Source organism: Polypterus senegalus, chromosome 3, assembly GCF_016835505.1.
Source record: "Polypterus senegalus isolate Bchr_013 chromosome 3, ASM1683550v1, whole genome shotgun sequence".
Taxonomy (NCBI): Eukaryota; Metazoa; Chordata; class Cladistia; order Polypteriformes; family Polypteridae; genus Polypterus; species Polypterus senegalus.
In genome coordinates, this window is record NC_053156.1 from 67,312,105 (window position 1) to 67,327,413 (window position 15,309).

General features: G+C 42.1%; 1 protein-coding gene across 5 annotated transcripts in view; it reads left to right on the forward strand.

Moving 5' to 3' along the window:
- Window positions 1-4,233: 4,233 nt before the first annotated feature.
- The window catches only part of LOC120525284 (calpain-5-like), a 46,051-nt gene continuing 34,975 nt past the window's right edge, over window positions 4,234-15,309 (forward strand). The window contains exons 1-2 of one of the 5 annotated variants that reach the window (XM_039747431.1): window positions 4,234-4,442; window positions 10,407-10,581. In XM_039747431.1, the coding sequence (XP_039603365.1) occupies window positions 10,417-10,581 (165 nt within the window). In that variant the 5' untranslated portion in view covers window positions 4,234-4,442; window positions 10,407-10,416. The other 4 variants (XM_039747433.1, XM_039747430.1, XM_039747432.1 and 1 more) reach the window with 4 other exon arrangements.

The following is a 15,309-nucleotide window of genomic DNA, read 5'->3' on the forward strand; positions in this document are numbered from 1 at the left end:
CTTGTTGTCATTTTAAAATGTCTGTAGACTCTTTGAAACACAATCCCTCTAAACTGGGACAGAAAAAAAATCAGAATTGACTATTTGGGTTGTAGAACTATGGGGACGTGGGGCTTCTGACTACGGTCAGGTAGTCCTAGGACATACTGCTTCCTAGGTAAAAGCAGCTCCATCAGTATGTCCGCATTAATAACTGCACTTTGTAATGGCAGTCCACTACAGTGGGTTTCATACAACTTGGAGGACGCTGCCGCCATTTTACTAGTTTCCTGTGGGGGTTTGGTAGGTTTTAGGTGGTTCCACAGAGTGGATTGGATTTCCACTTCACAAATATTCATAGTGTCAGCCAGGCCAGTATGCATCTTGCATAATCTCTGCGCACTTTCCCGATCAGACCTTTGAATTGTGTGCTTGTTTGGCTTCTTACCTGGCATCAGCTGGGTCATGGTGCTTTTTTTCTGTATGGGATAGGCTGACAGTGTCCTTTGTCTTTAGCTCTCCAGTTGTTGTCACCATCTTGCTTAAACCTCTTGGTTTGTAAACGCATAAAAGATAACTGATTTTTGTACAGTACAGATGTTCTACTGTTAACTCATTCATTTCATGTAATATAATATTACATAACACCCCTCACTTAACCTATTACCATTTTACAAAAGCATACCAATAATCAAGCCTGGTGTTTGTACAGTGCATGTTATACCATCATTGGCTCAGAACATTTTATGTAGCAGTACTGTATATGACACAAAACATATTGTTTACTATCACAAAGAGCTTTTCAAATGAACAGAAATGGTCTATAGTGCCTTTTACACAACATGTGTGTAATAAACAAATGAGGAATGAAACACAATTTACCGTTCATCCTGAGCCCTTCAGCAAAGCACAAAGTGTGTGATAAAGTTTTATAACAGAATAAGAAATGTCATTCACAGTAGTCTTCCTGTTTCATATACACGTAAAGTGCTCTGACTCTTTGAGCACCCCGACACTGACTGTGCTGGTGCCTTTTACATTCTTGTAAACATTCTTGTTGTTGTTGTAATGTAAATTTGGATTTCATGGAGACTGCTTGAGCTTCATTTGATCAGAAAATCGTATTTTCTAGGAGTAGCAGCTCTTCATACAATAGTTCTTGAACTCTCTCTGTTTGTATGGTATCCATTACAATACAGAATGATTGATTTTAAAACACATGGGCAGTGGGCTTGTTTGGCATAACACACTACTACTCATCTTTTTATTTCTGGGTCAAACTAATACAAATTTGGGCTAATAACACTGGATGATATTTTTTTTTCCCCCCAAAGGTTTTGCTTCCTGAAAAATTGTTGATTATAATAGACCCGAACCACCCAAACACGGTCCAGGGGACCCACTGTGGCTGCAGGTTTTTGTTCCAACCAGCTTCTGTTATTAATTGGACTCCTGGGCTAATTAAGTCATGTGTTATTTCCCAAGTTCTGTGTTTTGGGAACGTTTTGGGAACAATACAGAAATTAGAAAAAAGTTTGGTAAAATAAAATATTAAAATGTACTAACCAGTTATATGGGAATAATGGGGTTTTTTTTCTTTTTAACAATAGTATTTTCATCTTAATTTTCATTTTATTTTTGTTTAATCCAATTTTTTTCTAATAAGTGAGCCTAATGCTGAAGTAGCTGCAGCCTTTGATTATTCAGTGTTGTTTGCCTGGGTGTCTGCTCTGCTCTGCTCGTTTTTAATTGTCATTATTAAGATACAATGAAGGGTGCAAACTGCACAGAGAAAGGGTAAAATATAATGAAATTAACAAAAGAGTTGAGCATTTAAATCTATAGCGAAAGCAGGAATATTTCTTAATGTCTTATAAATGTAAAAATCACGCTGCTGTGCTTTTCTGAATGTAGAATAAGAGAAAAAAAATCCCAGCTAATTAACTGAGATCCGTGTTATCAGGTGTTGTCACTGATTAGGAATCTGGTTGGAACAAAAACCTGCAGTCACGGGGGTCCCCAGGACCACGTTTGGGAGGCACGGTGATAGACTGTATCATGTAAGAATTTTGAGAAAAATGAAGTTAACTTTTATTGAATTTAGTGTTTTTAACCACTTAATGATGCTGGCACATTGTATTGTTTTAGCTGAGTTAAGAATGTGGCGCAGGCCACCACCACAAAGAAACCGGAAAAAGAAACAGAAAAGAGAGTAGGGGTCAGTACAGATTTTAGAGCCACCATGAATAGTTATTATGATGAATTGAACATACAGAGTATCAGGATTAAGTTAAATTAAGTTAAAGTGAAGTTATAAAAAGGCCATGTTAAAGTAATGTGTTTTCAGCAGTGTTTTAAAGTGCTCCACTGTATCAGCCTGGCGAATTCCAATTGGCAGGCTATTCCAGATTTTAGGTGTATAGCAGCTAAACCATATAGCACACACAACCATATAGCAAGACAGGAAGCACCAGGATGCTAAAGACTTGGACCTTCGTTCTTTTTTATAGATATCCGGAGCACCACACACCCCTTTCCAGCGACCTCATGACCCCCCATGCTCTCCTAATCTATCTACTGACTTCATAGGGAGAGTCACCAGAGACATGAATGTCACTGCCAAGGTAAGTAAACCTCTCAACAAGGTCGACACTGACTCCGCAGACAGACACACTGCTGATGGCTGTGCCCAAGATGTCATTAAAGCCCGTGATCTTGGTTTTTAGTCAGGACACACGCAAGCCCAGACACTCAGACTCCTCACTCAGTCTCTCGAGTGCCCTGATCAGAGCCTCCATTGACTCCGCGAAGATCACAGCATCGTCAGCAAAGTCAAGATCCGTGAATCTTTCTTCACCAACAGATGCCCCACAGATGTTGGTGGGGTCGAGATACTGGAAAAAAAAATGTGCAGGGGCTCCAAGGCTTAAAGACCTCCAGCCCCCACTGGGAATTCTACCTAACATCAATGTACTTAGTTTGTTCCTTATGGTTTTTTAGGCTCCGTCTTAGAGGATTTGATGCAGTGGGTCTCATCGACAGTTGGATTATCTGCTGTCATTCAAGCAGCACAGGCAGCTGCACGGTGCTTTGATCAGTCGGCGTCGTCACCACAGAAAAACTGCAAAAGAAAGCAAAGAAAAGTAGAGGAGATTAATAATGAAGATTATATTGAGTATATGCATGTATATTCTACTAGAAGTAGAATTAAAATGTAGCTACAAAAATAAAAAATAAATAAAAAGTGGATTTTTAGGAGTTTTTGAAAAAGTTCCCCTGTGTTAGCCTGGCATATGTCAGATTTTTGGTGCATAACAGCAAAAGGCCGTCTCAACACTTACTCTATGCTTAACTCGTGGAATAACAAGCAACACAACTGTTAGACACTCCATAATATAGGAAGGAGTTAGATTATTTAAGGCTTTTAGACCATTAGAAGTATTTTAAAATCAATTCAAAAGGCCATGGCTAACCAATATAATGATACTAAAATGGATGGATGGATGAAAACTGGTGAGAGGTGCTCAATTTTTTTTTCTGGTTAAGTTTCTGAACACACTGCAAACGGTTCATTTCTTTAATAGTAGTTCTGTTAGGAGTGCGTTATAGTATCTAGCTGACTAAAAACAAAACAGAATTGTATAGTTTCTCAGACAAGTTAAAAATAAGAGATCTTAGAAAAACCTTCTGCACCTTCAAAGATGCTTTCATGAGAGTTTGTCTCCAGTAGCGAAGGGGCTGCACTGCTCCTCCATGATGATCTAAAAGACAAAAGGATCCCAGCCAGGAAAGACTTCTTGTATTAGATACGCAAGCAGTTCTAGAGATTTTTATTAATTTGTGCTGACATGATTTGAATATTGCTGCATCTGATCCAGCATTACTTTGATTTATTTTAATGAGAAAACATCCCTTGAAATGAAACTGCTGCCTCGCTCATCACACTCTTTATCCGTGTGCTGCAAACACAAAGTTATTCACTGAGCTTTCAAAGAAAGTGTTCTGGTAACAGGTTTGTGTTGAGACATGGCGTTCATTGTACATTAGCACATTATCTCATTATTCATCAGTGAGATTCAATCAAGTAGATCATTCTTCTTCCTCATCACACCCTTTCAGGTGTCTGCGTCTTTGTTTGAGAGTTAAAGTCTTCCAACAGGATGACAGAGTCAGTAGGCGGCGTCCATTAGAGCACCACACCCACGGCTTCTAAGAATGCCTTGATGAGTTGCTGGGCACGTACATATAGACAACAAAGTTTTCCTGTTTGTAAATTACTTTTGTGGTGAGGCAGTCCTTTCACCTGCTAGAACAAACTGACTCTGTACAACACCCAAGCGGGCACTTCAGAGGATCCTTGGACACCTGCCTAGGACTTTCATTTTGGGAAATAACACCAGATTAAAAGGATGACAATCTCACTATAAAGTAGCCTGCTTCTGGAGTCAAAGCTGTACTTTGAGGTGAGTCCAACTAAATTTGGCCTGTACCTTCAGCCTGACATTCACAGTCTGGTTATTATTTCCTTGTCAATAAGGCATCATCTAATGGTTCCAGATCTGTTCTACCGTCTCTGCTAACTGGAAAGTATAAGATGATGCTTTTCTGATCCCTCTCATGGTCAGCCACCATTACAGCTTTATTTGGCTTTATCTATCTATCTATCTATCTATCTATCTATCTATCTATCTATCTATCTATCTATCTATCTATCTGCCTGCCTGCCTGCCTGCCTGCCTGCCTGCCTGCCTGCCTGCCTGCCTGCCTGCCTGCCTGCCTGCCTGCCTGCCTGCCTGCCTGCCTGCCTGCCTGCCTGCCTGCCTGCCTGCCTGCCTGCCTGCCTGCCTGCCTGCCTGCCTGCCTGCCTGCCTGCCCTGCCTGCCTGCCTGCCTGCCTGCCTGCCTGCTTCTTAAGAATGGAGATATATCTAGCAAGGGAAGTATTCTATTGTGCAATGTGTCCTTTTAAAATTGTAGCCATGCTCAAGGCAACATATCCCTGTCATTAATAACCATCATGGCAGAGATATTAAGACAAGGAAATTATGTTACAAAAGAAATGATGTTTAATTTGCTTTTAAATGCTGCATTTAGTACTATTAAGAAAACAAGCCTTTACGACTATACAATTGTTTTACAGAGTTTCAAATTTTGTACCTTAATTTCCATTTCTTGATATGTTTGCAGTGGTTACTGAGGAGGATATACTGTATTGTCTTGAGTACGAGTATAATTTTAAATGAACAAATTCCAAGGGAACTATGTGCTTCTTGCTGGATATAATTTTCATGGTTGTCGAATTGTAGCCACATATTGAGACACTGGCTAAATGTTAACAAAGGAGGGTCCAGCCAAAGTACATGGTGGTTTCACACTAGTCTATGGACCAATGGCTAAATGATTTAGTAAACGTGACACGTCTACATCCTGGTGACAGCTAGAAGAGGAAAGTTACTCCTCTGAAATTTCAAATCAGCGCTATTGAGGCTAGGTGGGAAATGTCGGGAGAAAAGAGCAGAAAACAGCAGGATAACTGGGATGTTCCTGTTGACTACATTACGTGTGTTGGATATAAAAGGTCCAATGGATTTGTAAATCATGGGAAATTAAAGTGAGTTAAAGGGAAAAAAAGTTGCCACTTGAAGAAATTATGTAAAAATGTTTTCTAAAGAATTTGTTAAATTTTAAATGCATTTTAGCATTTGATATCCATAATATAGTGCTGAGCGCACAATCTATCTATTATATAGTGCCTTCTCTAAATATCTATTGTGGAAGACAGCCCGGACACAGACAGGTAGACATCGTGAAATGCACCACAACACGTTTATTTACAAATATATACGATGATGAAACGCACAAACCCAGTGCCACAGCACCAATCACCCCAAAGTCCAGGCCCTCTCACACCCAATGCCTCTTTTCTGGTCCGCCTCCACTCCTCTTCTCCAAGCTCTGTCCTCTTCCACCCGACTCCAGCCATCGAATGGAAAGAGGCAGCCCCTTTTATGCTCACCCAGACATGCTCCACGTGCCTCCCAATAACCTTCCACCAGCTCTCCCCAGTGTGGCAGAAGTACCAGCTGCGCCTCCGGATGCATTCCGGGTGTCCCTGGTCTTCTTCCCCCCAGCACTTCCGGGTGTGGCGGAAGTGCTGAGGACCAGGGCTCCTCAGGCATTTGGGCGCCCCCTGGCGGTGACTACGGACCCCTATAGGGTTGAGCTTCTAAGCTCCGTTCCCATGGTCCCCAAAGCCAGCAGGGCGGTCACCCCCACATGGTCTGGAGGAGATGTAAGTCCTCCTCTGGTCCTCCTGGGTGTCCCGGCTGGGTACAACTCCCAGACACTATCTACTGTGTAATGCTTTTCCTATGTGTAATTCTATTGGTCTACCTCCTGATCTATTATACAGTGCCTTTCATATCTATCTATCTATCTATCTATCTATCTATCTATCTATCTATCTATCTATCTATCATTAAAAGATTTTTCCAAATACATGCAAAGAGTCCGGTATGACTTTATGCAGGGTCTTTAGGATAATTAAACATCATATTATAGGATAAGATTAAAGTATACACTTCATAAATATGATTGTTGTGAGAGGCAGGAGACGGTTCCATCACTGTCAAGCCCAAGGCAAGAATCCATCCTGGTTGGGGTGTCAGTCCATCACAGGATATTTTCACACTCATACCACCACACCATGCACTCACCCATGGAAGGCAGTTAATGTAGCATACAGCTCACTTTATTATTATTATTATCCATCCATTTTCCAACCCGCTGAATCTTAACACAGGGTCACGGGGGTCTGCTGGAGCCAATCCCACTCAACACAGGGTGCAAGGCAGGAACCAATCCCGGGCAGGGCACCAACCCACCGCAGATTATTATTACTATTATTATTATTATTATTATTACTTAGCTGTGTAAGCCTCTGCTGTAAAAGGCCCAGGGTCCTAGAAACTATTGAAATTGTCAGAAAAAAAACTGAAATGTAGAGATATCAGGTAATTGTAAGGAACTACTCTGGGCATCTCTCCCTTTGGAGGATTAATTTTTCCGACGTACTCACTTCGCTTCTGTATTAGCGGCAGGAGGAAAAGTAAAAGGTATACCGTTTTGCTGATGTTAGCGGCTAAGAGACTTTGTCTTTCTTCTGAGGTTTCGTTTTGCCGATGCGCTCGCCTCACTTGTGTTATTAGCGGCTAAGCGAGTTTTCTGTTTCCTCGTAGGTGGAGCCCTTACCCCGACTCCACCTCTCACTTCCGAGCCTGACAGACACACACACTTCCACGTGTAGACGTTTACATATAAGATTATTATTATTATTATGTAACTGATGCCTTTATCCAAGGTGACCTGAAACATTTAAAATACAATCGGTTACATTTCTTTTGGTTTTCCAGGGAAGTGGTTTGCTCATGGTCACACAGTGTCAGTACCAAGATTTGAACTCACAACCTCTTGAAGCACAAACCCTTAACCGTTTCACCACACTGCCTGCATAATTAAGTTGAAAAACCAGAAAAGCCCCTGTACTCTCAGGATGAATGTACAAAATGCTCAGAGGCAGTGACCTGAACTTGGGGGTCAGTAAAGCAGCAATACTAACCGCTACACCACCAGGCCACTGCAACGCCAGCTTAGTTTTATGGGGTACCTTTTTATATGAGTGTCATTAAAAGCAGTATAGTGAAAACAGAGCGTTTCATACTGAAAACCTGCACAGTGCACTCCATAAAAAAAACCCAAAAACATAACAAAGACTCACATTTGTTTTATATCGCACCTTTACACTGAAAAATTTTAAAAAACATTTTTGTAAAACACTGTAAAAATAAACATTTGTGAAAGGACAATTTAGCTTTCTATTCTAATTTAACAAGCATGAAAATGACTTTTCCAAAGGCACACAAAGAATCAGTGCTGACTTCTTGCAGTGTCTTTATGCTGATTAATCATTAAATTACAGTATAAGATGAAACAGGGCACTTCATAAACATACGTATGAGGCTGAGTCAGTAGTCTGCTTCAGGAAATCCATAAGAGTGTAAGTAAGATTAGGCTAACTTAAGCTGAGGGGCTTGAGTCTTTAAGGTTTGTGAGGTTAGTGTGCGTTATAGAAGTGAGGTAACTTCACTTTTCTCGTGAAACTGCTTCTCATTATATTCAGTGACTTCTGGCAAGAAACTGCAATGGCATATGGCTCTGCAGCTCTGCAGCTGGATTCTTCTCAAGGTACTTGCTGTCATGTACAGTACAGCATGTTGTACACTGGCACCCTCTGTAATTAGAAGTGTGTCCAAACAGGTAGTGCAGACATCTTTGGCACAGTGAGATACCTTCTGTATGAACAGGTCAGTGGCTATTGGAATGGCCAAGCTGATATGGCGTTACAATGGGGCTTGTCATCATCATCATCATATCTTATCATGATAATAAGAGTGGCATCATTAACATCCTTAAGATCTTCATTGGTGCATGTAGGGCCTTGGGAACATTCACAGAGAATGTGGTCCATTGTTTGGGTGGGCTCACCACAGGGTGAGGCCCCATCTAAATAGGTTGTCCCTTGTTTTGGCCACCTTTGACCTAGCTCAGTTAAGTGCGACCCAGTCGTTCCTAGAGAGGGTTTCTCCATTCAGTAGGCACTCTTGATGCATTGAAATGACTCGTGTGTTTCTCACGTAACCTGACGCACATGAATGTGGATATTTATGCAGATATACTAGATCTACCTAAGGTGTGACATGAGCTTCAAGTTACAAAGGGTCAGAAACGTCATGGTCCTGTCTAGTTAATTTGAGAAAACCAATGTTAAACTTCTTTCTCTTACACAGTGCCTCCCATACAAGAAGCATCACACTGAAAATCGCGTCATTACACTTGTTTATTAAAGCCAAGTTTTATATTCCAGTTGCTTTAAAATAACTTCTGATGTCAGTATGGTTTTCGGATAAAACAAGCAGTTAAAATATGTGTGCCACAGAATGAAAGGGTTAACATGAAGCCCTGGCATTCAGCAACAAGGTAAACAGTTCTCAGTGCCCTCCGCATCAGGTGTCATTGACACCGAGAGCTGAGCCCTGCCTTCGGCTGCCACAGGAGGCCAGGCTGCAGGCCGCACTTGCAACTGGTGAGCAGAAATGGAGTGCAGAACCAGAGACATCAGGCCCGGCCTAGTCCAGTTTCACAGGCTCTAGCAGTCAGAGGGAAGAGGTAAAGGACAAGGAAAGGAAGATTAAAGATAACAGAGTGACCGGAGAAGCAAACAAACGTGTCTGAAACGTCTCCATGACAGAGACACAGGAGTTGGAAGACAATCCAGAGAAAAGCCATGATCTCCGACAGCCTGACTTGCCTTCTCTCTGCTGTAGGCTGAGACTGTCAGCAGGTGTAATCGCGCACTTTTTATATATAAATGAAAGGTGAAACTGGAGGAAGTGTCACACTAGCCCCCCTCCCATCCCCCACAGGGCTGTGAATAGAGCGTATACTTCAGCTGGGAGGTACAATCAGGAATGACCAGCACCCAAGGTATGCTTCCTAGGTGTGAACAGTATGTGGGTGGGACAAACAGCGAGAGATCCCAGCGAAGCTCTGTGCTGACTGCAAGCCAGTCCTCTCCCAGGGTTCTCTACCATAACAGCCTACATCCCCTCATCCCAAACATTCTCCTGTTTCTCCTGGTAGAATGCGAATCCTGAGACGTGTGGGATCAGGTGAGCTTCTTGAATACATCTTCTCATGGTGGGGAGGGCAGGGATTAGCTGATTTTCATAGTTATGCCTGATGTTCCTGTCCAACCAGTCAGGCAGCAGGTGAGGCTTTGCTGCAAATGAGACTAGTTGAATGCTTTTGCCCATGAACAAGGTACTCTCTTGGAAGCCCCAGTGGATGCTGCCAGTTTGCAAATAAGGGCTTGGCCAGCTCGGGTGACAGCCAGCCAGCAGAGCTGAGGAGCCCAATAATAAATCCTGCAGCGGGGGATGGTAATTATAGTGATAAGATCTGGTGTCAGGCGGCGCGTGGCCGGCCCCACTGCTAAATTAGCCCCTGCATGCCACTGCCCTACTGTGTTTTCTAACTGGTTTAGCATACATTTCACTGATTCCCATCCTGCCCTCCAACAAGTGGCCTACGAGTCCAGAACATCACACTTCAGAATCGCAGTGCCACTCTGAGGCTTGAGGCAATGAACTACAAAAGGTCATGCGGCTGGAAGGTAAGTACATAGACTGAAATGGTTTGGCTAAGGAGTTACAAGGACACAGGAGCTATGGGTATATAGCATAAGTAACCAATAGCATTAATTGGGATGAAACATGAATCCCATCTACATGTTGGAAAGGCCTTAGACGGTAAGAGTTTGTCAAAACTGGTTAAGGTGGGCAAGTGGATAATTGTACTTTTCTTGCACAGCGGTGAGAAAATGCAAGAGCGTGTAAGGCCGTTCAGAAAGCAGAGCTACTACAAGCTAAAGCGCAACTGCCTGAAACATGGGGAGCTGTTTGAAGATCCTCTTTTTCCACCCACTTTGGAGTCCCTGTACTACAAAAGAACTCCACCTAGTGATATCGAGTGGAAACGGCCTTCGGTAAGTCTCTCTGGCTTCTCCCAAAGCTGATTGGTTCTGTCAGCCTAGCAAGGGTCTGTATCGGTCAAGGTAGGCAATGCTGTCTCTTCTATAAGTGGAAGGTCCCTCTGTGATATGGATAACGTGGTTAAGGTGGACATCTGGTTCAGTGGCTTTTTGTTAAAATTAGTGGACAGAAGAAACCTGATCGTGTGAAATCCGGCTGTTTATTTCAGTCCATTGAGTACAAAAACAAATGGGAGTTTTCATTATAATCAGTCTCTTAATCGGGACACACTCGGCATTTCTACTTGTGCACTCTAATTTGTGAATTCTCAATTAGGTGTATGGAACTTAGAAAAGCTCTGCATGAATGTTGTAACAAGCTGCTCTGCACAGATGTGCTTACTCTTAGGGAGGTTAATTTAGTATTTTACTATTCTTATTCTTAACAGCTAGTAGTTTTGTTGAATATGTAGTTCATTTGAAGGGCTCGTTACCTATAAAATTAAATTACGCAGAAAGAGAAAATGACAAGTGCATCAAAATAAAAAAAGAATATATAATTTTGTGAATTTAAAACTCTCTAATAGAACTCAGGTTTTCTAAATGTATAAAATCAAAGCCCAAAGTGTGAACTCTATTAGAGTTTTTAGTCTGAAATCAGAACAAGAAGAACAATTAATCAACAAATTCAGTAAGACTTATTGTGATGCCACAGACTTGGCATCAGCTGTTCCCGGGACATCAATAGTCATGAAGTTGAGACGGACTGATCAGTGTAATGAGGATACACAACAACAAGACAGTGCAGAAGTGCATAGTGCAGTTTATTTAACAAAGTAATGTTCAAGCAAATGCAATGGATATTCTTCTTCAATAAATAAATAATCCATAAAACAAGTGCTCAGTGTGAGTCTAAATCAATTAATAAATAATCCAGAAAAAATGTTAAAATCAAGGTTAAAAACACAGAGATATAAATTGGGATACTTTTCTTTGATTCTCCTGTGAGCTTCAGTACACTCCTCTTGGTTGCCTCCCTGCTTAACCATCAAGTCTTCTCAGTGGGTCGGAGACACGGGCAAGTGCCATCATCCATTGTCCATCTTTTCTCCCAGCCACCTTAGCTGGTCACCCCTGGGCCATCTGAAGTTTGACCCACAAAGCCAATTAGCCTCTGTGATCAACAGGAGCGACCCACCCCTGGAGCTCCATACACCTTGCTCTCCACAGGGCCTCCCAACCACCAAGCCTCCTATTCTCCTGAATCATTCGTTGTTTCTACACAGCCATTTCTCTCTCTCTCTCTCTCGATTTATCCCTGTTTTGATCCCTTTTCATTTTCAGTCCTTCCTCCAATCTTTTCTTATTCTCCTTAAGTTTTTTCTTTTCTTTCTCATTCACTCGTCAGACCTACTCACACTTTTCATATAATGTGTGGGTACAGGTGCTTTGCTTAACAACCTGTGGAGCATCAATGAGGAAGCAGGCTGAGATGACCACATGAACACACAATCAGCCAGTTTCCCCATTGCTCACGCCATGGCCACACAGCCTTGCAGTAGCATTAATTCACACTCAGTAAGTCATAGCCACACTGTTTTTATTTTAAAAATCCTGCACCACCACCGTCCCCTAACATGCTTAACCATGCTCAAGGGTTCTGATGGATTAGTGTTTTGATTAAAAAAAAGAATGATTGCAAGGCTAAGCAGCATCAATGCTTACTTCCTTGGACTTAGTGTAGGGCCCAGGTTCTTAACCCTAATTTGAGGTGTGCACCCAGCTTATGATTTATATTAAATTATATCATCCATTCATTCTTCAGTGATTCATCATGGATATGGCACTCTGGGTTCAAATTCTGTTTGTGCATGTTGCCCATGTAGAGCTTGCATGTTTTCCCCATGTCTATTTGTGCTCTACTTCATGTATTCTTGTTTTCCTCCCACATCCTTAAAAACATGAAGGTTAGGGTTAACTGCTGATTCCAAACTGAGCCTTGCATGAACGTGGGTGTGTGCCCTACAATGGACTGGCACCTCATACAGGGCTGCTTACTGCCTTACATCCAGTGATCTAGCCCTCATGGCGCAGAATTGACTGATGGTATCTGACTAACTTTGATCAACTCCGTGAATTAAAACCAGACAGTTCACAGAGAATATCACCAAATAAGTAAAACTGCAGAGGCATTTTAAGAATTATTAGGAGAGTGGTGAGCAACTACCCAACTTGGACATTGCAAGCATCAAGTGTGATGTCAGAATTTAACCCTGGAAATGCGTCTTCTGTGTAGCCCTGGTTATTTTGTACTTGATCAGTGGAAATTTGGTCCACAAAGTGTTTTTCACTGCATCATTTTAAGAGCACAGATAATGTTTTACACCCGTCTGCTAGAAAGCACTATATAGTGTTAGAAATACATAACATTTCATAGTCCAGAGGTTTTCAAGCTAAGGTCCACTGCCATATTGTACTTAAGGGGTTGATAGTTAAAACTAAAACAAGTTTGTAAATATTGTCTTTAAATGATCGTATATAGTTTTTAAATAAGTATAACTGTAAATGTTCTTAAAGTAGTCCTATATTGATGTAGTTAGAGCTACGGGTTTGCAACCAGTGCAATATACAAGCAGCTCTCAGATGACACACCTACACAAAAAATGAAAACCCTGGTGCAAAATGGCCCTAAGAACACACAGCGGCTAAAGTCATGTCTTGGTGTTTGGCTTTGATTCAGTTCCACCGCTCTGCATCATCTCACAGTGCATCTTCTGCAAGACATCTCGTCCAAGAAACCTCCTCTTCTGTGGTGGGCTATTTCAGGCAAAATTAAATAAATATATATGAGAATAAATAAATGTACTGTGAAGTGTAACAATAAATAAATAATAATGACATAAAATGTGTGTATAATCCATCCATCCTCTTCCGCTTATCCGGGGTCGGGTCGCAGGGGTAGCAGCTTAAGCAGAGAGGCCCAGACTTCCCTCTCCCCGGCCACTTCTTCCAGCTCTTCCGGGAGAATCCCAAGGCGTTCCCAGGCCAGCCGGGAGACATAGTCCCTCCAGCGTGTCCTGGGTCTTCCCCGGGGCCTCCTCCCGGTTGGACGTGCCCAGAACACCTCACCAGGGAGGCGTCCAGGAGACATCCTGATCAGATGCCCGAGCCACCTCATCTACCACTCCTCTCGATGCGGAGGAGCAGCGGCTCTACTCTGAGCCCCTCCCGGATGACTGAGCTTCTCACCCTATCTTTAAGGGAAAGCCCAGACACCCTGCGAAGGAAACTCATTTCAGCAGCTTGTATTCGCAATCTCGTTCTTTCGCTCATTACCCATAGCTCATGACCATAGGTGAGGGTAGGAGCGTAGATCGACTGGTAAATTGAGAGCTTTGCCTTACGGCTCAGCTCCTTTTTCACCACGACAGACCGATGCAGAGCCCGCATCACTGCGGATGCCGCACCAATCCGCCTGTCAATCTCACATGTGTGAGTGTGTATAATTACGCCTCAAAATATATTTTGTGTTGCTTATTTCTTTATGCATTTATAGAATTATTTCTTCACTTATTTATTTATTTCAGTGACTCACATGCTACATAAAGTAAGCCCTGAAATGAAAACTGCCACTTTTACTCATCAAAGTTGGGTCCCCGAAACTACTGCCTTTTAATTGGTGAATCGTTGGTAGTGTGGATGTAGACCATCAAGTGCCATATTTACGGCCAACGCTGAAAATGCAAACTTCAAAAGATACATTTGGAGTTTCTTGAATTAAAGTAGCATCATCTCACAGTAATTCTGGACAACATTCCCTATACTTGCATCCGAAGCGCACAGTCACAACTTTGAGGATGGGCGTGAGCCACAGGATTCCCAAATAAAGTGAAGAACTTGGGTCCACTCTGTCAATGATTCCAATTAAAAAGCCCACCATCTCACCTTTGACAAGTAAAAACGACCATTTTCATTACAGAGTTATTTCACGTTTTGTGCAATATCATTAAAATAAATAAATAAATGTGAAATTTATTTAATAAAGACATAAAGAAATAAGCAAACAATATATATATTTCTTAACACGCAATTATTTAAACTCATATTTCATGTTAGGGCAGTATGGTGGCGCAGTGGTAGCGCTGCTGCCTCAAAGTTAGGAGACCCGGGTTTGCTTCCCGGGTCCTCCCTGTGTGGAGTTTGCATGTTCTCCCCGTGTCTGTGTGGGTTTCCTCCCACAGTCCAAAGACATGCAGGTTAGGTGGTTTGGCGATTCTAAATTGGCCCTAGTGTGTGCTTGGTATGTGGGTGTGTTTAGTGTGTGTCCTGCGGTGGGTTGGCACCCTGCCCAGGATTGGTTCCTGCCCTGTGTTGGCTGGAATTGGCTACAGCAGACCCCCTGTGTTTGGATTCAGCGGGTTGGAAAATGGATGGATATTTCATGTTATTGTTTATTTCTGTGTTGCATTTCACTGTACTTTTATTTATTTGAATATTTATTTCATCTTGTCCAAAATATTCCTCTATCTGGAGTACTTGAGGTGTGACTTAACCCCATACTGTTTGAGTTGATTCATGCTAGGAATGAGACTGGGCTGAAACCATCCATCAAAACCAAGGGATTTTTGTGAAAAAGATCTAGTGCTGTCTTTTTCACCCTCTTCACTCCCCAACAAGAAGTCTGTGCAGTGTGTTCATGTCTCTCTCTCTCTGTCTGATCAGTTCATCAAATATTACAATATT